Below are 26,754 nucleotides of genomic sequence, written 5' to 3' on the forward strand. Positions count from 1 at the left end.
CCTCGCGCCCATTTCCCATGAACTGGCAACGAGATGTCTCTGTCCACTATATTTAACACTACCAACCACCAGGAGGGGGCGCTGTTTCACCCATTACACATCAACCGAAACTTGGAAGTAATGACAAGTGGAATTCTATACATTACCTATGTTACACTAGTTCTCCCTGTTCTCTATGGCAAGCAGGGGAAATGTCGATTCCCCAGTGACTGCATGTAGAATAAAGCAATGGGAAACTTGTTTAAGGCACAACCTTTTAATTATAATAATAACACTGATTGGCTTTTGAGTTGAATAGTGTCTTCAGTCTGTTATGAATATTTTTGTTTTCTTCTCCATTAAGCACACAGCAAAAGCAGCAACCACCATGCCTCTCTCCTGCTTCATTAAATCGGCTCCTGACTGTATACGTGTGCACACGTTTAACCCCAAACACGCAAGAGCGCGCCACCATTGTCCGCGCGCACAGTCGTTCCATAATAATGTGGACATCCCTGTCTCTCCTCCTCCATCCCGAGTCTTATGAAGTCACTGGCCAACAGCCGCTCAGTGGGACTGAAGCTCGGAAGGGGGGAGAGAGCTTCACACTGTTTAGGATCTCTGGAGCGACCGAGGCGCCTTGCGCAGTCCGCTTAGGGTGACCAGCTGCAGCAGCCTCTCTTCAGCCTCCTCTCTCTGGAGACCGTATGGAAGTGCCCGGCAGCCGGAAAACATGCACCTAACCTCCTATACGATCCAACATCCCGGTTTTTTATCTATGAGGAGGTGAACCTTGCGTCGGGAGGGATCATTTTTCGGTCTGCCTGTTTGTCTCCCTTTTTCTCTCTCTTTCAGTTCACCGCTCGATTTTTTTATTTATTTATTTATTCGTTTTTTTTAATGTCTTCATAAACGAGGAGCTTTTGTTTCTCAAAATCTACCTGCTTGCCCAGCACCCATGAATTCGGATAAAAATGCGTACCTCGGCAAAGACAAGGGCATCATGCGGAAGAGAGCTCTGCTCCTTCGGAAGGGTTGCAGCTTCGAGATAACCAGGTAGGACGACCGTGTTTCTGTCTGGGACGAGAGGGCGGTCAGACTGCCTGGACTGTCCCTCAACACCAGCATTGTTGTATCTGAGAGTGGGATTTCCAATGTGAGCACAAAATGAGTTTCAGTGGGTGCTTTTTCTTTCTTTCCTTCTTTTTTTCTTTCTTTCTTTTTTTGGCTTGTAGACGGAATGTGGCGAGATTGGCGGTGCACATTGAGGGGAAAGAAGCGGGGATGTCCCAACTCTGTGGTCATAAATAGTGCAGTCTAATCTTGGCTCTCCTGAGCTATAACTTAAGGTTAAATGTACCATTGCTATATGCTGGTTTTATTGTTGCTATAATAATTTTAGCTCTGCGTTAAGGTTCCGAATCGAGCCGTGGAGAGACGCTTTACGCACGGGTGCATTTCCTCTCCACCTGACTCTGCAATATTGCCGGAGCAGCTTAGTGACACGACTCGGTCCTTTGTGAATTAATGGCCAAATTTAGGAGCTGATTGGGCATGCAGCTCAGGGCCGGACAAAAGTGATACGAAGCCTTAAGCACAATCTCTTTTGGGGCCTATTTCATAACTACATGCATGTGCGTCCTGCATTTAGCACATCTTGTTTGGCACATATCGTTTCCCAAAGATGCGATATGCTATGTTGCATTTAAATCACTTTAGCCCCTTCATATAGAAGCAAGTTGGTGCTTGGTCTAAATATTTTTATTCGTAAATAAAAAATAATTAAAAAGAAATTAATTAATTAATTAATTAATTAATTAAAAAAATATATATATATATTTATATTGTATATCAACTTTTATGGCTTTGCCAGGATCAGCCTGAAAGAAGTTTTAGGTTTTAGTAATCTGCCCTCCGTTACTAGGAGAAACAGGAGGGTTGGACACCTCGCAAGTCAGGTGGCAGATGAGCAGGTGGGCAAGGTTGTGCATTTCCAGTGGCAAAGTCTGACTCATGGCAATATAGCTGTGCTGTGGAGCTATTTTGAGCTCAGAGAATTAGGATTATCTTTTATGCAAAAAAAAAAAAATACATAAAATGACACGGTTTTGTGTTGCTTGTTGTTACTTCTGCATCTAAGTTGAAGAGAAAAGAGCAAAGAAGTGATAAAAACTTTTGATGTTGTAATTCAACAATTATCAGATTGTTGAGCGTAATCAGCAACTCAGAAAATTGTGTTACCTTAAAGGAAGAAATAGTAAAATAGCCAGGAAAAAAAAAAAATTTAAAGTTAAATTCAAAAATGAGAACTGCTTTTACTGACTGTGTCTCTTGCAGTCACAATACCTCATTATGTCTTGGGCCTGTCTGGACACATACCAGCAAACATTTACTCTCTCAAAAAATGAAAATAAATAAATAAAAATTGGCATAAAAATGAGAATTAAGGTGACATTACCTGCTGCCCTCTGACAAAACTAAAGCAGATCAAAAGACGTAGGAGGTTCAGACACATGAAGGCAAAGGGAACATAATGACAAACGGACCATGTAATGTGCAGCTGTTGGACATTTTCTGTATGAAACAATGTGGTTTTAGAGATGTGTGACCTCCTGCCGGGATGATGCAGTCTGCAACCTGCTCCTGCGCTCTGTGTGCGGTCTCAATGTTCCATCTAAGCCTTGTGGCTGGAAGACCAGCTGGTAGCCCCGTGCATTACTGATGTTTCTGGTCTAATAGCTTCCATTGCACAATATTTTATGGGAGCGTTTTCTTTCCTTTTTCATGTCATAGCCACTGCAACTGTGAAGCATTGTAAGCACATGCGGTGCATTGTGAAAGTACTCACACCCCTAAAGCTACTCTGGAGTTTTTTTGCAGTTCTATGCAATAACCCAGCCAGCTTGCTTTTTGGATGAATCCGACACTGGACAAGTGAAATGAAATCATTCTCGCCATTCCTTTCCTCCTGCCATTTGGAATCCATTTTTGAGTTTTTAATGATTTTCTTGGACATTTTGTAATACAACTCATTTTCAGTAGCAAATAAGCTTCTTGACTAATTAGGCGCTTCTTAGCAGTAAATGGACCCTGGTGTTTTTGTTAGAGTGACCTCAAATATGGCGTTTACTACAATGCAAGATTGGAAAATCCCAAACAGTGGCATGTTTGGGAATGTCATTTTATTCTTTTTTTTTTTTTTTACCTCTAAATATGACTCTCCGAGTAACGTTCTTGGAACTTCTTGTCTCAACTTGTTTTGGTCTCATCTCCTGGCATTAGAGCAAATCTGTAGTAGGGAAGAAAGAAAATATTGCTTTTCTCTTTGAGAGCTTTATCTCTGTTTGTGTGTGTGTGTTGGTGAAACTGCTGTGGGCATCCCTGCTGCCATGTCTCACTTTGGAAATAGAAACCTCACTCTGGGTGTTCGGTGCACGCGGGGGCGAGACTTAGCCGAGATCAGTGCCAGGCGTTTTAACTTACGCATCCCTTTCGATTCTGTGCGGTGAAAGAGCTCGTTCCATTTTTGTTTTGGAGTCACTTTGAAACGCTTCCTGGGCCGCCCGTCTCAGGCACAGGCGTTTTAACAGACGATCAATCAAAGCTGGCTGCGAGGAGCGACCGAACGAGGTGGGGGGGGGGATAGATTCTCCGCTGTACCGAGAGGCTTGTGAAAGACTCTCAAGTAAATGGCTGCTGCTGAGAAGGACGGGCTGTGAGCAGTAGTGCATCACCATGCACACAGAGGACCCTTCACAAGGAGCCTCGCAGAATGTTAGTAACATGCGCTTGCACGCGCAAACCGGCGAAAGTGTTTCCAGATGCTGGCCTGTGGAATTATGTCAGGAGGATTCTTTATCTAGACACTGATCTGACCTCTTTTCCTCCTCCAGGCCACTCTTACAGTCCCAGAGTGAAAGACACCTTCTGGCAGCTTGATTAATGAGTTACATTATTAGGCTGTTAGTCTCCCAATTTCTGATTAGATGTTAGGTTCATAAAATAGAAAACTATATATATATATATATATTTTTTTTTTTTTCAGTGTCTTAAGGAGGGAAAGTCTTTACTCCTGGAGAAATATTGAGCATTTTGCCTATGGAGTGACTGACAAATGATGCATAATATTTTCAAAACAGTAAAAAGAAAAAAAGAAACAAATTTATTTCCTTTTGGATCAAGCCACTTTGCATATGAAATCCACAAATTTCAACCGGCAGGGTTCAGACTTGACATTCTGTGCTAATCCCCTGGGATTGTCTTGTTCTGATATAAACATCGTCACATCCAATTATTATTATTTTTCACAACTGGTGCTTTGGACACTGTTTCATCATGACTAAGCCTTATTCAACACCGTCAGCACACTGCCAGTTGGCAGATATCCCGCCTGACAGCAGGTAGCTGCAGAGTTGCAGGTGGAAGCAAAAAAAAAACAAAAAAAAAAATCTTGGATGGACCTCGGCTGGAAGTAATTATTGGGTCATTTTCCTCTTCGGTGCCAGATTTACTGGTTGAATGTTTGTACATCTTATGGGAATGTTTCTGTGCACAGATGTTCTTCTAAGGTGGGTCTTGTTATCTGACAAAAGGCTCCAAACAAATCACAGTAATTCTACAGATAATTTTTTAAGTATTTTTTTAAATACAAGTCTATATTATGTAAGTGTAATACTTTGTAGAAACACCACTGAATGCATCTACCCCTGTAAGCCTGCTGCAGTCTTAACCTGTCATAGTTTAAACTTTTTCAGCCTCTAATAGCTTCATTTCTCCATTGACCTCCATCTTCATTTTAACTCTGATCAGCTTCTCCCTCTCTGCTAAAGAATAAAACCATCACCACAGCATGATGCAACCCCCGCCATGTTTTCACATTGTAACATAGTGAGCTCCTACTAGGCCAGTGAACTGCATGTGCAGTCACATTCAAGAAATTAGAACATTATTGAAAAGTACATTTATTTCAGTAGCTCAGTTCAATAAATGAAACACATTATGTAGATTAATTACACACAGGCTGATGTTTTGAAGCCTTTATTTTTGTTCGTTATGATGATTTTCCACTTACAGTGAATGAAAGCATGACGTTTCAGGGTTTCCCTCAGAAAGCTTGCTAAGCCCGGTGCTCGGGGTGGAAGGGCCGTCATCCAGACGCCCGCCATGTTTTTTAGTTAAAAAATGTTCAAAGTTAACAGGAAAACTTGATAATTATACATTGTTGGAAGACTGGAAGATTAATGTCTAAACACCAACTATAAAGTCTTTAAAAAGGCAATGACAAAAAAAAAAAAAAAACTATGATAAATTAACAATGCCAAGCCTGGTGGGAGCACAAGTAAAGCCTGCTGGCCTGCCAGGCTTGTAATACACTGAGGGAAACCCTGCATTTAACATATGTCATATCATTTTAATTCAGAAATCTGGTCTTATTAAAAAGTTGCTGCTGGTTTTAAAATGTACTTTTACTCTGATTTACCGACTTCCTTGAAATGTACGTTCTAATTTATTAAAAATGTCTATACATGCTGATGTCCAGAATGTTTCAAGCTCTCCATCAAAGATGTAAGAAATGTTGTTTGTGGTGTAAAATAATTATTTATTGACAAGAAAGAAAACCAAAGGCCTAGAAATGTAGGATTCAAAAGCATCAGGGAGTCATTTGTTACCGAAGAGCAAATCTGCTCCTTTCATAAATATACTAAGCTTTTTGAGGCAGTGCAAAGTAAGTTCTCTGCTCTCTGATCTTAAGCTTGACAGAGGGAGAGACTGGACATCCTCCAGGAACAGCAACTCCTAACCTAGTCAGAGTCTTTTTGAATTATTTTCTAAAACAGTTGTTTTAGAAAACTGTTTGTAGAGTCTGCCTGTGATTGAACTCTTGGCTGATCTTGGATTTATGAGCTTAGACAACACAGTGATGCGTCAACGAGCAAAGTGGACACTGACTCGACTCTGACTTTGAGCTGACGGAAGCGGTATAACTCTCGACAGACTGCCACAGGTAATATTATGACTGTTCACGTACTACGCAGTCCCTGAGCAGAGGGGAAAGATGTCCTGTGTTAATGCCCGTAATCAAAAACCAGAACGCTTCAAAGAACCACTGCTGAAACATCAGCAGATTCAGATGTGGGTGGGTGAGAGGGGAAACTAACTCCATTGTTTGCCATTTTTTGGGCTCTCATCAATCTTTTCTTCAAGTATTTGTGGTTCATTAAAGGGAAAGGCATGTGCTGGCAGAGAGCAGCTGAACTAGAGCAGGAGTGAGGAAAAGCAAATCCATCACTAAGCTAACAATGTGCAGTCAGAGCATGTTGCTATGGACTCAGACCTGACAAATATAAGATAAGGAGTTCCGCCACAAAGTTGGCGGCAAGGATTCTGACAGACCGCATCCATGTTGCAGCTTGGAAACGTCTACCTCTTATTAATAACCTGAATCTGTCTACCAATATGCTAAATCTTGAACATATGCCTTCAATCATTCATGACAGAGCAGCCGTTAACTTCACCTGCCACAACAGAGCAGTCCCGATTCTTTCCCAGTGTCTCTTTTTCAAGCTGATTCTGGTTTGTTTGTTTTGAAACGCTGTCAGAGCCTTCACTATTGTTCCCTGCTGCCAAACTCAGATGCTCTCTGATTACGGCTGCCAGGGATTTCGCTCTGGCTTGTACCGATTCCAGATGTAGAGGAAGCGTGTGGCACTGCATTCATGTGCTTTGTTTGAACTCGAAACTGAGATGTGACCACATGCATGTTTATAAAAAAAATTAAAAAAAAAATCAAACAATGAAAGCTAGAAAAGGAGATCTGGTATTAGGGGTTTTAGCCTCCCATGGTTTACTGATAAATCTTCAAAGCTCCGTTTGCATGAAGAACATGTGTGTTAAATGCCTGACAAGATTCCTGATCTAGATGGACGCCATCAACGTGTCATATTGAGGGCTAGCTAAGACACTTTGCCTGTTTATAGTTCAGCAAGTGTTTCAGACCATCAACCCAATTTTAACCCTTTAACTGTCACCCCAAATACTCTGACATGCAGGTCAGTGGGGACACCGGCGTCCTCATGGCAGTTAAAGGGTTAATATCATACATGGGAAGCTTGATTAAATACAAAAATAAAATTTTAGATGATAAATTCATTTAGGTGAAACTCACTTATCTATCTAAAATACCTTATAAATTTACTTTTTCACAGTACTGTAAAAACAGACTTTAGTTGTGGAATAATCTACTTAACATTTAGTGTTTATTTGATTTATGCTCAGAAGTCAGAATTTCTCAGTTCCAAGTCAACAAAACGGGTCACTAGATTAAGTTACGATAACACCAGTGTGAATGGCAGGTGTTCTGGATGAACACCAGTACATGAAGGCAGGTTTGTTGGGTTTTGTCAAAAGAAAACAGCACAAAAATCATCATCTTGGAATGCTAATGATTAAATGTTCAGTTTGAGAAGAGAACAGAAATAACCTGGTGTACCAGCAGGCAAGTCAAAAGCATATAGATGAACAACAAGGTTGAATATATAAAAGCAAAAACATAATAAATTTTAAGAGGAAGAGCCAACTTACAGCAGGAGGCAAATGTTACTGTACAGGTTTTAAAAACAGATGTAAAAAAAAGTAGAACTAAGAATGGTAAAAATGTTGTTGTTTTTAAAGTCTTGCCACAAATTCATAATTATATTGAAATCTAGTCTGTGATTAAATGACTCTAACATATGAGCATGATTTGGTTCAAATCAAGTCAATAAAATTTATTTAAAAAAACCCACTTTATTAAGCAATTAAGTGATCTAAGCCGTTCCTTTAGTAGTGTTGCTTATCGTCTGTGTTTAAGGTCATGCTGGGGAGGTGACCTTTGAGTGCAGGCTGTTTTCAAAACAGGACTTTTTTTTTTTTAATTAGATGATGGATTGAATTATATGCCATGACATATGCAGAGCTCAAATAGTTTTATAGCATAACTCTGCTTTAAATGTCTCCACAACTCAATCCTGGATGTGTCTTTCTGACTTGTCTTCCTTGGTCGTTCTCCAACAAACCACTCAAGCCTTCAGAGAGCAGCTGTCTTCATACTGAGATTAACTGTTTTTTATTTTATTTAATTGGGAAAAAATGCATTCCACCCTTTTTTTCCTTTCTTCTTTTTTAGATTTTATTTTAGGATTAACTTGAACCCCTCCACTTCTCACTTTTTTTTTTTTTTACACCTTTTTGGTCTGCTGCATGCAATGTAATGCATTATGATACACTGAAGTTTTGTGGTTGGAAAGTGATAAAATGTGAGAAACGTAGAGAGGTTTGAATGCTTTTGCAAAGCTTGTTTAGACTTCAGCTGCTGAGATTGTGGTTCTTGAAAAAGTTTCGTCACTAAGTTATTGTAACAATTTGAAACATAAGTAAACAACTTAATGTCATTTTTCGTCAGTGAGCTCATTAACATCTGTTACAGTTTATTTTTCATTATTATTTCTGTCTGACATTTAGAGACCAGGGGATTTTCTGCCTCAAAATTATGGATTGTTAATGGATTCGTAAATAATTGATAATCCCAGGAGAATAGGGAGTTCAATAAAGTACTTTTCACACATCGCTTGAGGAAATGTGCAGACAAACGTACTTATTATTTAGTCATAGCTATTCTATTAGCTTGTAGTCACACATTTCACACTTAATTAAGGAGGAGTTACACAGTACCAAACACCCTGGAAGGGACATTTGTGAGCCTGTGGAGAAAATGTTACATAGAGTTAAATGAGGAAATTTCCCTTTCCTGTGAAACAGACAAAAAAAAAAAGTGTATCTACAAAGTTTTATACATTAAATGGTGGATCACAAAGCAGCACCCTGTAGAACGTGCCATATATCTGCAACTCTAAATGTGGTGAAAGATTAGCTGAAAGATTCCCGTGTTCTTTCTGGTAAATTTTATGTATTACACACAGCAAAGCAAAGGAAAAGCTGCACATGTGCAACTTTTATCATTTCACCCCTCTGCAACACCTTCCACATTTTGATGATCTCTATTGTCCAACCGTTTTTTTTTTTAAATTATCCCTGAAAATATTGTGATTTTATTACATGTAAAAACCAAATACAACTTTACTTTAGGCATTAAACAAGTGATATCAGCAAAAATGGGAAGACAAGGTACAGTAGCCAGATCTGATTTGAGTTGTGTCCATCTTCACTGTTCCTGTCTTCAGACCTTAGATACAGTTTTATTGTTGTTATTTGTCTTCTATTGTGCAATATATTTTATCAGTTTTACTGCCTGAGTTTTCAGTGAAGTTTTTGTTGTGGTGTTGAGTCATTCTCATGTTGGGTTGTCTTGTGCTTTATTTATTCTTTTCCACTTTATGTGGTTGTGTGTGTTCCGTTCAGCTATTCGCTCTTTAGCCTCCCTTAGTGTTTTCCCTGATCTCCATGCTTTCTCCCAGCTGTTTTCTATTCTCTTAATTAACTCCAACCTGGTTTTTGTCTCAGTAATCATCCTCCCCAGTACATGTAGTGTTCTGATCTCCATGTCTGTGAGCCTTTGTTTACTCTCTGTTTTTGGATTTTTGTCGATTTGTGTGTTGAACGTCATGTTTTCGACTCACTCTGCTTTCCAACTCCCATCACTCAGGGCATCTTCAAGTTTTTCTTTAAGACCAAAAGTTTCCTCCTTGCACATCTTGCATGAAAGTTGAACGTGTGCAGTTTCCTTCTGATTGTAAAGCCATGCACTACCAGCAGTAGCAGGAAGCCTGCTGTAAGTTTACAGACTTCGTTTAACATATTGCAACTTGCTTGAAAGCCAGAGCTCGGAACGTTTACTGAAAACTAGTCAAGTCATCAACGGCAGTGAAAGTCCATCTAAAAGGCCAAAATAATCTCACTGTAAAGTTATGTACAGTTATGTCTTTCTGGCAGCACTACTCCTAACAAAACAAACTAACTCAAGCCGATCCAACCAGTGTTTCACTTCAGTATGTGGACAGTTTATTTATCTGGCAATTTTTACTAAACAAGACTGATTCTCTTTTTAAAGTTTCTGTTTGTGTAGTCTTTGTTTGCAGCAGTTCTTTTTTATATACAAAAAAACACAGTTAATTAAATTAACAGCACCATGATAATTATTCCAATTCAATATATTGGTTTACTGTTTCACCAGTCAATGTTTTTATATTAACAAAACTCTATTCACTTACACTGAAGCTTGAAGACCCTAATAGAAGCATATCATCAGACAGAAAGCAAGAATAGCGCCATGAAGTTCTCTCATCAGCCACGTTCATTTCCAGGACTTTGCTAGACGTCCTGCCAGCGAACACTACAAACAGGATCGGTGACGAGCAGCAAAGTTCAAAGCTCTAGCAAAGCCCAGCCATCACAGAAAACCAGCTCTTCCTCCTTGCAAGTGCAGAAACAGCTTTTGCTTTGTTGATACAGACAAATTAATAGCCAGACTGAAGCTTGCACCCCGTAGTTGTACAGGATGGTTCTGACATCTTATTAAAATGAGTGTTTAAATGTGGAGTGGGTTTTTTTTGTTGTTGTTTTTTTTTCTGCATGTTTGACTGGGAAAAGACCTTGAGATCAGTAAAGGGACTATCCTTCAGCCCTGGGAAAAAAATGGTTTTCTTTACTGTGGATGGTTGCCGTGGAGAGGGATTTTCAGGCTTTTCTATTTGACTTATTATTTTCACGAGTTCGTCTTCGATAAGTGGAACTGGGGGATTGGATAGTAAAAGAAAATCATAAACATGTTAAAACGTGACAGTTACAGTGGATATAAAACGTCTAGCCCAGCCCCTGTTAAAACATTAGTTTGATTATGTACACACAAAAATGCAAAAACCTATTACTTTGCTGCAGCGTATTTAAATTGCGTTGATGTGCCAAGTCTTCTTAGGTAAATGTATTTGCATTTGCTTATTTACATCATTTAGGTAAAGTCATAGTTTCCAGAGACATTGCAAAGCTTCAGAGGATGAGTTGTCGTCCAAAGAGACTATGAACGCCGACTTTAAACAATGATTTCAAACTGTGTGTTAAATACACAAACAGTTCAGCTCATTACATCATTCCTACAGTGATTGCGGGTGGCTGCATCGCTGTCTGGGAATGCTTTTCCTCAGAAGGTACCAGAAATTTTGCCGAGGGTAATAAATATCAGTCAGTTCTAGTACAAATTTCCTCAGGTGTCTGCTTGGAAGCTAAAGATTGATTTTAGTTTCAGCATCGGTGCGAGTCGCAGCCTACGTCCAGATCAACAAAAGAATGACTTTTGCCGGTTCTAAGTGGAAGAGTCAAAGAAAAAGTAGGAAATTGGTTCCCATTTTCTACTTCTCACCAGTAGGAAATGGGAACAGTCAAGTCAGAGTTCAGAAGTAAATCTGTCTGAAAATCTGTGGGGTCATCTGAGGAAGGAGGGCTGTCAAACACAGAGAATGTGAGACGTTCATAAACTCCTATCAATAGTGCTACTGAATGATGATTTATATTTACAAATACAGAAAAGAGAATGAAAAAAGTTTTTTACATGAGAATCTAGCATTTCAGCAGTGGATGGTGCAGTTTGCTCAGAGATTTTGAAGAGACTAGCAACTTTTTTGGACTTCTTCAAATTATCCTTCAGCGTGTTTTTAACACAGGAAACAGATATGTACCTGCACGCGTTTCATCTCATCACATCCCCATAAAATTAGTATTGCACATTGTGCTTCTTTTTCACTTTTTTAAAGATTTCCCTGATACTGGATCCTAAATACCGTCACTTGGCGTCTCTTTACACTACTGCTTTCTGACGTCCATAAAAGGTGGTAGACTGGGGGAAGCTGAAACAGTGTCAACTAGGATGGTTCTCCTCTGCTGAGCCGTACAGCCCGTCCCTCAGTGAGTTCTGGTAAACACTGGACCGTAATTGCTCCCATATGTGGCTGTATAGCTAAACACGCAGCACACAATGGAGCTCAGCAAGCTAATTGAGATGGAAAAATGGACCCAAATTACAAGAAGAAAAATCGCAAAAGAGAAAGAAGAAAAAATCCCTCGCTTGATTATAACCCTGTGTAAAGTTTTAGTCTTGGAAACATCTGCTTCCATTTAAGACTCTGGGACATGGTTACACATTGAAATGCACCATGCTCAAGGATTTCCCTGAAGGACAGAAAGAACTGTTTCCCAGTATAGCTGCCTGGAATAAACCCAGTGGAGCTAAACTTGCATGCTGTTTGGGATGCGGCCAGTTTGTGTTGAGAGGCTTAAGCTGGGATTCCATGCATTTGAAGATTTTTCTTTTGCTCACAGCTCTAAAAACTTCCTTTCCTACAACGATCCAGACCTTTGCAGTGATTCAGTCGGATAGTTAGTGATAGTTGAACTTTCAGATACAAGAACAGGGAGATCAAAGGAAGCAATGAGTCACATCGACCCTACTGTTCCTACTGCCTAACGTGTATTCAGAGATCCAGGGAGGACAAGAGAAGGAAGCGGACCTTGTAAAGGGTTAATGTTGTGCATTTTTACCCTGTGGTTTTACAGGAGGCTGGGCAAAGCCTTTTGTTGGCTAGAGGGAAAGCAACAGAGCAAGAACATGAAAAAGAGAAAGCCACTGAGGAGATATTTGCAGAAGTATATAGGAATGTTGTTTATAGAGGCGCTGGATCACATTTTACTTGTCTGTTGCAATTACAGCGTATAACAAAAGTATTCATACCCCTGGAACATTTTTGTATTTGTCACATTCCACCTACATTTTTATTTATTTTTTTGTTTTTGTTTGGTTTTTTGGGGGTGTTTTTGTTTGGGGGCCGGGGAGGAGCTATGCAACATAGACAAATGTGGTGCATATTTGTCAAGTTAATGGAAATCCACAAATTATAGATAATATAATTCACTTTTATGCACACGTGCACACGCAGATATTGCAAAAAGACACTTGTAATGGCAGGTCGCCTTGAACACAGCCTTATTATATCGTCTTGTCATTTTTGTGACAGTCATTTTTTGTTGTTGACAGTCTCCTCCAAGCTATCTTGAAACCCATTCATGTTGGGTTGCACAGATGAGACGAGTTAAAATCCAGACATAGATCCAACTAAGAATTTGTTGCAAGAATGGAAAACTGATGTGCGCAGATGCTCGTCACTCAGTCTGACCGAGCCGGAGATGTTTTTGCTACTGAAAATGAATAAATACTTAAAGACATTAAAGTAACCTCTTGTGAAATGAGACTGTGTTTACTGCCAGGCTAGTTAGACCTCAGTGTAGGATGGTTTTATCATAGCTAGGTGTTGACATTATCTTGTTATTACCATGTTCAAAATGATGCCACGTTATACACACATGGACAAAATTGTAGGTACCCTTCTCTGTTCATGACCAAAAAGCCCACAACGGTCATTCGAATAATTTGAAACTGAAAAAAATAATGATAAATTTAAAAAATAATTGAAAATATATTTTTTTTATTACATTTTCTTGTGTATTTGAACTATACAAAATAACAGAATATTTGCAATAATAAGTGAGGATAAAATGTGCGAACGACAAAGATGTGCAAATAACTGCAGAAATAAATCTGAGAAGAGAAAAACTCCAAACATTCGGAGGGATGTAAACACCTGGGCGCAGTGATGGCGACAGCTGCTGAGTGGAAGTATCTACAAAACCTTTTAGCAACAATTCTGAAGTTATGTGTTGCTCTAACAAATATTTATTAAAATAACTTGAATTGTTCAGGATTGAACAATTCAAATAAAAATTAACATGAATTAATTGAAATTAATTCATGTTAAATGTCCGTATGTCCGTATGTCCATAGATGTTAGCAAAACACACACCCTATTCTTCTATTTTTAACATGACTGTATACTATATGGAAATCTGTTTGTAAAAGAAAAGTTGGTTTCCAGAAAAGGCAAACAAAATATTATAATAAAAAATGAGAGTGCAGAATAAATGTTGATCCCTTTAATCTCAGTTACAGAGACGTAGGGGGATGTGTTGAAAGTCTGGTGTTCAGTGCTGTGAGTGGGGAAAAAAATACCTCAAAGCACTCAGAGAGGCCGAAATTGAAAATCTGATGCATACCTCACAAAAAAGAAAAAAAAGCAAATAATAGTGGCACGTTCTGTTTCAGAAGACTGAAGATTTCATCTGTGCAGGCGGGGGTATTTCGACCTTTAGGAGATCAGTTGAAGAAATTCTTACCTAAAAGTCAGAATTTAATAAAAATGAAACATATGCTGAAATAATGGACAAAAGTAGAAAGAAAGTACATCTAGGTTACAGCATTAAAACAAAACATAAACAAAAAAAACAGGGTAGTTGTTTATATTATATAATATGTATCTTGTACCATTTATACCATACAAATTATGTTCTGTAAAAAATGTTTAAAACTTAGAAAACTGTTTTAAATGTAATCCTACTTTTGAGATTGTACACAACTATCCCCTTGACCTCCCTATTGCAATATAAACTATAGTGAGACAGAAGTAAAACAAACTAAATAAAAGTTTATAACCATTAACAGACTACGGTGACATCAAGTGGATAAATACTTACATATAACCTGCCGTTTGTGTGTTTAAGATGCCGCTATGCTTTTAGAGTAAGGTGAAATGATCAATTATCATTCAGATAATTGATTCCGATAATGTGATTACTTTGATTTGCTGTGTTTGTACAGGCAGCCGATGTTTCTTTGTTGACAAAGTGAGTATAGGTAAAAGATTCCCAGTGGAAAATGACCAGCAAATGTTAAGGAATGATGAAGGGGTGTCCCGCTCACACAATGTGTCGTTCTTTATGTCAAAATAGTTTCTTACCTTTCCCAGAAGCAAATAATCTGTGATTACACTCTGTGGCCACAAGAGGGCAGGCTGTTCCTATGAAAACGGTGATGTGTTACTGCAGTTCGGTAGGAAACAAAGGAATTAATAACAGGTATTCACATACTGATTTTATTACCTCAGCCATTATTATGAGTTAGACCAAAAAGTACAAATAAACAACAAAACACGAGTTGTTCTCATTTTAAATTCTTCGTAGGCTACCAGTTGTTATCAGTGTAGAAATGTCATACTCAATGCACAGATGATACTTTTCTTCCAGGATGAGTGTAATCTGCTCTAACCAGATGATGGGATGCTCATTTGAAGAACAGGTGGACTCAGTAGCAGGTATCATTCATAAGCAGGCAGCAGGCTTAGTGTGATTCTCATTATTACACTTGTTACATTTCCTCACTGAAGCACCCCGACATCCGCTCCTCATGCTCAGATGGACGCACATGAGGATGTTTAGCTGCGGGAATGAGGACTGAGTGGTGCCCCGAGACTGCCTGAGTGTTATAGACAAAAGGTTAATTCAGCAGATCACGTTTAATGAGATCGCCATTATCAATTGCGGCAACCTGACATAGTGACATTTCACAGGGGCCACGTGGGGACTCGTTGGCATTTGAGACTCACCAGAAACAAACAGGCCAAGGTCTGGATCGAAATCATCCGCCTATGGGTGTGTGTGTGTGTGTGTTTCTGTGTGTGTGTGTTTGCGCTTTTGGACAACACGTGAGGGGAATACAGGTGGCTGCTTACTGCAAATGATGTGTGCTGAATGCTAGCAAGGGGAAACAGTGGCTTAATGTGAGCTTCTGTTGGCTTCCTGTGTTTTATCACAGCATATATTGTAAGTCCAACAATGCTACATGCAAATGAGGACTACTATTATGACTTTTTTCCTACTGTGGGTTGGACTCACAACAAAAGAAACTCGTCACGGCGGGTGTATTTGATTTGCATGTGGCATCATGACACGCGCAGCAGATAACAGTTCTTCTGTAGCAGCTTCTGCTCTGCTTTGCATAGTATACCGTGCAGAAAATTTGTTATTTCACTCAGCGGATCGCTTTACAACTACAAAACAGCTAATGTCGGCAAGTTTAAGTCATCCATCCAGTTTCAAGCAGGTTGCCTGCATGGGAAAGGTGCAGTGGCTTCATGTGGGTCCACCGCAGGGCTAGAGCGGCAGCTGTGCAGAAGGAAGGCGCCATAACTCAGAGGGATTATCGCACTATTGAATCAAGAGCTCCTGATCCATTTCATGCCGATTCAGACGCTTTGGCTGCCAGATCTGCGAGTGCCTGCACAAACACGGTTATCCTACCTGAGAGATCCACGGCCTCACATCCACGGTGTGGACACATGGACCATAAACCCACACACCGTAATGCTTACACCTACGTTTAAATCCTCGCCTTTGAAGTTTAATTTGTCTGGGGAGCAAAGAGCCTGGGATACGTTAGCTCTGCCAGGCTCCACGCAGTGGAAGATTTACAGCTTATTGTTCGCTTCCCAATCAATACTGACAAGCCTCAACAGACAAAAAATAAAGGGGTCATGGAGTCTATTTAACAGTTGAGAGATAATTACAGCCATGTTGACAAAATACATCAAGTATTTTGGCAATTCAATGGCAAATTTGAACCCTTCTTTTTGAAATGATTGTGCAAATTTAACAGCGTCAAAACTATACGTACATTTAGGATCATATGTATGCAAACTCCTCCACTTCAGTGACGTCCCATTCCCACTGCAGAGGGTTTGTTATATAATAGGTCCACCCTTATCAGCTTCATATTTGCATATGTGAGATCAGACACTGGTGTTGGACAAGAGAGGCTGATTGCTCTCACCCATCTCAAAGGTGTTCTTTTTGGCTGAGGTCAGTCAAGTTCCTTCAGAAGAAACTCTCTTATGCATGTCTTTAAGCAACATGCTTTGTGCACTGGTGCACCATTATAAATTAGTGGTGCCCCGATTCAGTATTGATATCGGTACAGTATCAGCAACAAAAGAAGTATCAGATTATATCTCCCTGCATTTAAAATCTCTGATAGAAGTACTTCACTCCAGCATTTCCACACATCAGGGCCTGTATCCTGCATGCAGACACATTAACTTAAAATAAATGGGTCAGTTTTCCTATCTATTGACTATTGTTCTGTGAGTAATATCACTAGATCAAGTCTTTTCTAATACAAAATAACTACTAAACATATGTGTGATTTGTACTAACATTGTGACGGGCCAATGTCGGTATTGGCCAATACTCAAATCTGCAATATCAGCATCATATTTTAAGTGAAAAGGTTGTATTGGGAAACCCTGAGTTATAATGGAACAGGGAGCTGCCATTCTCAAATTCGTCCAACAAAGATTGGAAATTATATTGTCCAAAATGTCTTGGTCTGCAGAAGCATTAACAGTTCTGGAATAATCTTCCGAAAGATCAGACCTTGACGATTCAAAAATGCATAGATTACTCTCAAAGGCATGAAACCAACATATTTAAATGAGGTGTGCCAATAACAAGAATGGTCGGACATCAAGCAAGAACTATGGCAGGACCCATAGTTCTTGCAACAAAATGATTTGGCTTCAGACATTTAAACTAATCTTTTAGTGGGCTTATAATTGAATGTGCATTCCAGTTTTGACTGTTCTTATATTGGAAAAAAATCTACAGCAAATCCAAACTTGTTCAGCAATTTTGTTTACCTTTTAATAAAGGTTGTATAACCTATAAAAATAACACTTCAAATAAAAGCAAATTACTGAATGCCTTAAAAGGTTATCATCTCAGGTTTCCAGATAAGCATATGGAGTGGGATTTGTTTATTACCTGAAACAAGCTATTTGCCCATTACACCAAGTCCTTCTGCAAAGAGCAGGAGGACCGCTTTAACAACTTGTTTGCAGAGGAAGTCTTCTCACTTCCCTTGTTAAAGACTGACCTCACCGACTTTGCCATTAAATGAAGCTGATGACCTCATCCAAAGTACAGGGGCGGTTGTGTCATAGTCGGGTTTATGTAAGATTTATGAGCGTTTTGTGTGTGCTAGTAATCTGTCTCTGGGCACTAATTAGAGCCTGGGGAGCTTTGAGGCGTCTCAGGTTAGACTCCTGTAACTTTATCCTGATGCAAGGCTCCGGTTACACTTGCAAACAGCTCTTGTTTTTTTTTTTGTTTTTTTTCAAGCCTTAAGCTGCAGCTCAAACATGAGATTATTTTTGAAGAAAAGAAAAATAAAAGAAACATGTTATGCATGCTTGTAGCTTTAGGTGTTATCCTGGGGTGCCGGTGGGGCCGCAGAGGGGGGGCAGGGGGGGTTCTGCTGATCTGAAATTAATGAGCAGCTGAGTGCCGTGCGGCCGCGGCTGTGCATTCCTGCACTCTTTCATGCTGTGTTTATATATGAAGCCTGAGCTGTTAACGCAGGCTGCGGCTGCACTATTGCGAGGGTGTCACATTTACCTGAGCTCAGGTTTCAGCTGCTGTAATTGAGATTGCTACTGGTGTCAAAAGGAGGGGCGGCATAGAGTGAAGGATTAAAATCTACCCCGTTTTTTTTTTTCTTTTTTTTTTGTTCTCCCGTCCTTCTGCTTTCTTTAAATGTCTTCTTATTCCCAGACGCTCTTCTCATTGTTATTGCACATGAGGACTAATGAAAACCAATTTCAATTTATTGTAGTAGACATTAAAGAGTTAATTTTTTTTTTTGTCATTTTGGAAACACTTGCTCTTTTTTTTAATTATTATTATTATTATTATTATTATTATTATTATTATTATTATTATTATTATTATTATTATTATTATTATTATTATTATTATTATTATTACACGGCACCAATTTAGCAGGGCTGCACTATCAGGGGAAATAAAAGAGAGAAATTTATACCCGAAAGTAATTTTGGAAGACATTGCTCTGGTTCATTGTCACTCTGATGCTTTAACAAAAGGATTTTATTCATATCCTGCTTTAGCAAAAGAAACAATTACAGTAACAAAAATCTAGTTCAGTGCCACATATACGGTCTTAACAACAACAACAAAAAGCCTGGTCAAACATCAAGGCAATTAAGTAATATTTTAAGAAAATTACTCTCTCTGATGCTTTGTCTTTTTGAAAGAAAGTACCTTACTAGTAATAATATCACATTAGTTTATTTAAGCTCATTCACAATAACTGGTGAGAAAATAGTCTTATATATGCAGTGATTTTACTATAACTTAACATGAAAAAATTACTTTTGGTGACCACATAACCAGCATTGGACAAACCAATGTATTAATCTACTGCAGGTCCAACGAAGTGACCTTATTGCGTTGAAGGCCTTTATTGCAATATTTAATTGAGCGATGAGCTCAATTGGCGATAATGGAAAGAAAAATACTGGTTTGACTCCAGAATGACAGTGGAGGTAATAATCTTTGCTGAACTGCAGCACTTTATAACCTGGGCTCCTACATGTTTCATGGAGAAAAAAATAAATAAATAAAATATATATAGACTCAACTTTCAATTCCATTTCTTTCAAAATATAAAATGTGAATGTCAACAGAAGAGATTTCTATACGTCAGGCGTTATTTATTATTTTAAAACTTGCAAAAATGGGAAGTAAGGAAGAGAATCAAGAAAGATGCAGTTATTGTCACTCTTTATGATGCCAACTTGCATAAAACACGTGAAGTGCCTTGCAGAACCATCCATACCCCTTGAACTTGAAGTCCTATTCTCCGTGAAGGGGGAACAGCAAATGCTCGGAGGACAATCTGGGAAGAAGAATGCTGTTCACTGGCAACCCTGGAGAAGGAGTTGCAGACAGGACAGCAAAATTTTCTCCATACAAATAACAACAATAAGGCTCGCTCCACATTAAACTCATAGAATGGGCCAATGCTGATGTGCTGCTGTTGCCTACAGCTAGGCATTTATTTGGCTCTAGCTTGCAGTAATTATGCAATACAGCCTCGGCAATAGGAGCTAAAATGCGATAAATGGTAACTGGATTGCACTGGATAAAGTACCACAAACCTTAAGGTGGCGCAGAACCTTTTTTTATTTTCGTCTAAAAATATCTTTATGAGGTTAAAAGATGAGAAGGCAAAGAGTGAGCGATAAGGAGGTAAATCGTTTCGTGGTCTGGGTCTGTTGTTTAGAAAGTCTGTGGCAAGACTTGGTAGCAGATAAGAGGGACGATCATGACGCGTTGTGAGAAGGACAACATCAACCAGTCTTTTTAGCACTGATATTCAGTGAACAGTAAACCTGCTAGATTCATCTCACTTTTACGATTGGAAATGGATGTTCAGTTGACTGCAAACTACTTAAGGGTTTTTAAAGATATCAATCAGTGTTGTTTTTTTTTATTATTATTATTATTCTGTTGACAAGTGTTCACGGGCGATGAAAACCCAACTGGGTAAGGAAATATAGATTTCCATCACAAGATTTCACAAAACACTTGTCACACTGAAGATGAAAGGAGTTATTTCCTCTTTGTACTTATTTGATATGATGACATCACATGAGGCAGACAGGCGTCTTAAATGAATGAAGAAAAAACATAGTGGGGAAGTGACTTTGGATCAATTTTGACAGAGTGTAATTAGTTTTAATGTAAAGCTAAAAAGAGGATTTTTCTTTGCACGGTTACAACTTATGCAAATCATTTCAAACTTATGCATCATACTTTCTGGACTTTGGATGTTTTCTAGTGACTTAGTCAATTAGGGATCCTCATGTGCAAAGGAAGCAATGCCAAACTTAAACATGATTTGATCAGCACAGCATTAATAGTGACGGGGAAAAAAGTGAAAACAGGTTTTCTTTTTTGTTTTTTTCATACAGTGTCTTAAGGGCTCACTGCTGCTCCCTGCTCCAGGTTCAGAGGTCTTCTTCCTAATTGACGGTGACATAACAGCAGCAAATCAAGAAGAATACCTGTGCTGAATGAGGCTCTTTGCTCTGCAGAGCAGAGCCTCCGGCTAATCCATCTAACCAAGCGCAGGAAAAGGGAAATAAATAAAAAAACGGTGGTGACCAGAAATGGACCATGCATGTTAGTGCATGTGTGTGTGTGTGTGAGAGAGAGAGACAGAGAGAGAGAGAGAGAGAAAACGGGGGGAGGAGAGTAGTGTGTGTGAGTGGGTGGGTGTGTGAGGGGGGAGCAGAGATAGCACAGTAAACACACAGCTCCTTTGACAGAGTCGTTCCGCTTCATCATCCTAAGTAGTGAGTGAACAGTGTGGGTGTTCACCCACCGAGCGGTCGGAGACCACCAGCCCGACCTGCGCGATCAGCTGTTTTCTCGGGAGTTTGCGCAGCAGTTGGTGTCCCTGCGCTCTCAGACAGAGAGAGATAGAGAGAGAGAGAGTTATAGAGAGAGAGGGAGAGGGGGGCAGAAACTAAAACACTCCGGGGGTCTGTTTGCTGCCGCCTCGTCCGCTGGACTTCGCATCGCATGGGGACATGAACAGTGTGGACCCCGCCTCTAGCAAACTGTTGACTTTCAACCAGCGGTAACGGAACAACTCAATTCTGCTCTCGTACCTGTGTGAATGCATGACCGCGATCATCTGTTGAATGCTCGTACTCCTCTGTCTTGTCGTTCCTCTCTGTCGTATCCCTGCAGCTTGTGTTACGCAGCCCAAAGCAGTTGAGGCAAAGCTTTACACCTGCTCCGGTGTGTGGAGCATTTGTTGCACTGTTTAAGCGAATTTTGTGTGTGTGTGTGGGGGGGGGTGGGGGGTATGGTGTGCGTGTGTGTGTGTTTATTTTTATTTTATTTATTTATTTATTTATTTATTTATTTATTTTATTTTTTATTTTACCAAAATGGCTTTTCAAAAGAGACTTTTTAGGTTTTTGCATGTATAAAGTGATATTTATTCTTCTTTATTGCGGATATTTGGATGACTCTGAATCTACAAGTCTCCAATTAATCCAGTTTTTTAATTAAGCAATGCTTCAGGTTCACGCTTTAGTTACAAATTCATTGATATGTCCTTCCCGCCAACGGCGCACACATTATGTGTACACGGAAAAAATATGAATTATTCATGCCATGCTTTCGTCTCAAGGTAGAGAAGGGGGGGAGGGCTAAGTGCATATAGCCAGGGCAAAAAGACACATAAATAAATAAATAAATAAATAAATAAATAAATAAATAAATAAATAGAGAGAGATAACACATGTGCTTGCAATGAATTCAGGCATTAGGGCTGAAAATGGACAATTCTGGTTCTGGTTCAGTCCAAGGTTAGGTCCAGCTTTTTGCTGGTGGCGCCACTGCAGCTCTTTTTTAAGTTCTACACAGAGAGAGAGAAAAAGAGAGAGAGGGAGAGAGAAAGAGACGGATGAAAGTCAACAGATTTATTCAATGAAAACCACTTCAAATTCTGAGTGGCTGTTGATGATGATCATTAAGATTTTAATTGTGTCCTACATTATAGGAATTGCTTATTTGATACAGAATGGTAACACCTGAGGTAATTAATACAGTTAGAATTAGGGTTAGATTTTTTTAAAGTTGTAATAGCGAAGTAATTATTTTTTGATGGTTTTCCTCCAAAAACCTGTGCCAAAAGTATATCTAACCAAAAATACTTCCAAAAATATGTTGTTGTTTTTTTTTCCTTTTGTCATAAAGGGGGCTAAGTAGCCATCTATCAGCCAGCTGGCAGGGCAGTGCACAGCAAAAAGTTAGGCGTGGACCAGTTCTCAGAAAACTGCTCAGTGTGGACATTTCCCTGCACTTTATTAGAATTACTTTAAAGTGTAAGAATAATATGAAAAAAGATTTCAGTGGGTTAAAACTGAAGCCTTTTAAAAACCTTGGAAAGGCCAAATTACTGCACACACATGTGTAAGCTGTAGTTTCGTTTAAGCTACAACTCTTCCAGTGTTGGATATTTTCACAATTTCTGAGTGTAGCCAATTTGATGATTACCAAATAGTCTTTGGGATTTTTAAAACATGCATTTAAGAAAGTCCTATGAGGGAACTTTTAGTGTTATGGTTTTAAGGCTATCTTCTCAGAAGCACAGATGTTTGTCATGGGGCTAGATATACAAATACATTAACTGTTACTTCTAACTTCCTGTAGCAGATTGCTGTGCTGTAGAGTGGACGCAAGTTTATCCGTAAACAGAAATTGTTACTGATTATAGGTGTGAGGTTTTTTTTTTTTTGTCCTCCTCCACAGTTAACATATCTACTTATGTGGAATGACACCATGAACTTGGCTGCTTTTTCTAGTCAATGTTAAGTTGTATCCTTCAACCACCACAAGGGGGGGCTGTAGCCGCTGCAGTGCCTCACTTTTTGGAAAAAAAATAGGTGAATTATTTGCTTTCTTGGTGACATTAGTTTTTTTCTGTTTGTTTTGTTTTGTTGAATAATCATTCTTATTATTTAGACTCATTAATGAGTCTGTAATGAATAACGTATAATTAAAAGAGGCCTTGAATTGGAAAACAGCTGGAAGCCTAGAATGACAACTGTCAGAGCAGAGCTATGGTTTACGCAAATGAAGCATTTCAGTGAACACTGTCCACTCTGCTGTGACAGAAACCATAATTTGTAACCTCTCCCATACTCTATTACAGTGTAGAGCAGTTCAGTAATGAATATCCATCTTACCTCTGTCTGTTTCTGAGCAATTTTTCTCTCGCCTGGACTTTCAGAGTAATTTTTCTTTGGCCAACATCCATTAGGTTGCCGGAGAGTGAACGTCTGGAAACTGGATTGCAAAGTTCAAGTGATGTAGAAACATAAGAGCAGCTTTAAATGCAGGGCAAGCATAGGAACTGTTTTGCTCCTGACAATCATAATGTGCTGTGCGGCCTGCCCTAAGTGTAACACAGCAACACCAACCGGATTGCAAACGGTGGTAACATGGTAGTAGGTGCATTCAGACTGCCCCTCAACTCTGAGTATTATGATTTTTTTATTTATTTATTCAGTGATTCATGAGAAGTGAGACAAAATGGGTTTAAATTTTTCCAATTTTTTTTATTATTCCTCAATCTTATGCATACAAAAGTGGCAAATAATGTATTGGAAATGTAAAGATGCAGCATTTTTTTGCAAAATGACATTTTTAATGGACCTTATCCAGAACTTTGTCATCACCATCTGACAAAAATAAATATGAATTTTTTTTTATGACCTCTATTAGTGCTATTTTTACTCAGTTTTACAGACAAATGCTTCTAAAGAAACAAAAGAAATCTTATTTAAAACAAGAAACAACATAAAGTCCATCTGACGGAGTTGACAGTGCATGATGGAGTATCCACCTACTACAATGTTTAAGATAAAAAATATTCAGCAAACACCAGGAAAATATACATTGTTGTGCTCACGTGGCCCAGGTTAGTTTAGTCAGATATTTGAAAAATATGCATTTTGTGTATATTTTATTCAAATTTGTGCTTTATCTACAGGACCCGTTTTGTCCCTTTTCTCAGGAATCACTGTATTTATTCATATTGATCCAGTGTTACATTATGATGCATTCAGTTTGTATTTGACGTTGAAATTCTGACTAGGAAAGTTTAAAGATCCTAGAGACAGCCTGGGCTTAGTATCCAATATGGCTTTCTGTGCTTGTAAAACATCTGTTTGTGTGAGTATATCGACACATTCTTCTGGTATTTAAGTGGAAAACCAGAAATAAGTACATTATATATTCCCTTTCAATAGTTTGTCCGCCTTGTCGCTAACCAGCAAATATGAACATATTTTCTGACTTGCAACTGGAACACATTTAACTCAGGTTACAACCAGAACCAAGTCCAACTTCTAAGAAAAAAACAAAGTCTTTCAAAATCGCCTTCTAAGTCGTGAAACAATTCTGGTACCACCAGCTTGTTAAAGCGTTCATTCGTCTTTTCTGGGTAAAAATTTAAAAAGTGGATTAGATTAGAAATCCATTAGTGAACATTTCTTTTCAAAGGATTTAATATTTAATAAGTTATCCTGCTTTCTTTAGATGACTGTATATTTGCTCATTTAAACCCAGACTCATGGAGTCACATTGTCAGACAGTAGGGTTTCTCCGAAGGGCACCAAAGTCAGATCTTCAAACCACATGAATGATTTCGTGAACCCAAATTTGTTTTTACAGATTTTTGACGTAACAGTCCACATTAAAGAGGTTGTGTACAAGGTGGAGGGTATTTGTGGCTTTAGATTTATTGTTTTATCACCAGGAAAAACTACTGACAGTGAGAGAGACCTCAGCTAAGAAAACAGATTTTATGTCTTGTTTATTTTATGAAGTAAAGCGCTGACCCAAAAAAAAAAAACAGCATCTAGACGTAGTTGTGGTGAATTGGAAAGAATGTAAACTAATAAAGTTAAACACTACTTTGGCTCTTACATGAGGAACTTATGAATGTTAGGATCTTCTTTACATTGAATCGTTGGTTTACTCTACTTGATCGAGGACATTTTTTTTTAAACACTAAATCCAGATGCTGTTTCTGGGATCCAGTTTTGAATTCTGATACGAGTTTGAGCTGAAATCTGAGTGTGTTTTGCTCTCCCACAGCTCTGCTGACAGGTACATGTTCCTCATCAGCCTCCAAGCACTTTAATCCCTCAGCTTGTTCTTCCTCTTTAGAGATGTCAGCACAGCTTGGGGATTTTTCAGCTGTCTGGTCTCACAGAGGCAAAAACAGCTTTTGGTTCACCGCAGGTTATACACCTCTTACATGTGCTAAAATATCCCTGAAACGGGTCAAATTATAAAACAGGATTTCACTTTTGAAGACTAACACACATTTTCAGTCTGTATAAAACATATTTCCTTTTTATTGCTAATTATTAGGTTAAAAATAAATAAATAAATAAATAAATAAATAAATAAATCTGCTCAAATGAGACTAGCAGGTGTCAATGTTTTGCATGGACAGAACTACTCCTACCATCAGTGCTTAGGTTTTATGTAACAGTCTAGTCTCCAGATCAGATAAGCAGATAAGTACAGGTGAAACAATTATACAACATATGACATTTTATGCTTTGTTGTCATTCATGTTGAAAAAAAGCCAAAGTTTTTGTGTCGGAAAATGGGCGTGTCGATGTATCTGTATCTGATCTTTTCCTAAGTATGAGAAGATGTAACTGCGTTTTGTGAAATTTCCTTTGACGGAATATCAAAAATTGAAAAACAAAAGCTCCTTTTCAACATTAAGCTTAAATGGAGATGTGTGCTCCACCACGCTTATGATGATGATGCTGATTTGGGATTCAGCTGAATTCCTACAATTATTCCTAGTTGTTCCTTATTCCTAAAGAAAAGTATGTGCTGTGTATCAGATTTTCAAAAGAATACTTGAGTTTTAGGTGCTTTTCTGTATTTTTAGAAATCAAACGACTACACCTTGAAACTCTGTGATTTGTGCTTGAGTTACAGCAACCAGAAGTAAATTGGTTTTACTTTACAACAACAGCATAACATATGAAATTGCTGTTCATAGAGCAGTTGTACTGCCTGCAACAGTTGCACTGAAGAATATTTGTCTGCAGAGGTCACATTCATGTCCACTACACACAAGTTAATGTTTGTTATATAAGCAACTTTACACACTCCAAAGCTGTGTGGAGCAAATATAGAACAGACAGTTAAGTGTAAACTTAGAAAATTGTGTCGTTGTCGTCGTACCCTGATCAATATCACCTTACAGTAAACCCTGTGTTCTGTCTCTACACTTTTACAAATATTGCTGAAAACAAGGGATCAACCTGCTTGAGTGTAGTATAGAAGAAAAAAAACTACGGTATTGACTAAAAATGATTGACAAAAAAAGTGGTGAGTTGCACCAACTTACTAATATCTCCAGTTAAGATATTACAAGATCTCCAACATTTCTTTCTTTTTTTTTTTTTTTAATGCCCACAAACTTTTATAAAC

General features: G+C 38.7%; 1 protein-coding gene across 8 annotated transcripts in view; it reads left to right on the forward strand.

Moving 5' to 3' along the window:
• Positions 1 to 304: 304 nt before the first annotated feature.
• The window catches only part of garnl3 (GTPase activating Rap/RanGAP domain like 3), a 79,727-nt gene continuing 53,277 nt past the window's right edge, over positions 305 to 26,754 (forward strand). For 3 of the 8 annotated variants that reach the window (XM_044143916.1, XM_044143921.1, XM_044143918.1), the window contains exon 1: positions 311 to 1,035. In XM_044143916.1, the coding sequence (XP_043999851.1) occupies positions 938 to 1,035 (98 nt within the window). In that variant the 5' untranslated portion in view covers positions 311 to 937. Of the gene's footprint in view, positions 1,036 to 21,009; positions 21,353 to 26,754 lie in introns of those variants that run through there. The other 5 variants (XM_044143917.1, XM_044143919.1, XM_044143924.1 and 2 more) reach the window with 3 other exon arrangements.

Source organism: Gambusia affinis, linkage group LG17 (assembly GCF_019740435.1).
Source record: "Gambusia affinis linkage group LG17, SWU_Gaff_1.0, whole genome shotgun sequence".
Taxonomy (NCBI): Eukaryota; Metazoa; Chordata; class Actinopteri; order Cyprinodontiformes; family Poeciliidae; genus Gambusia; species Gambusia affinis.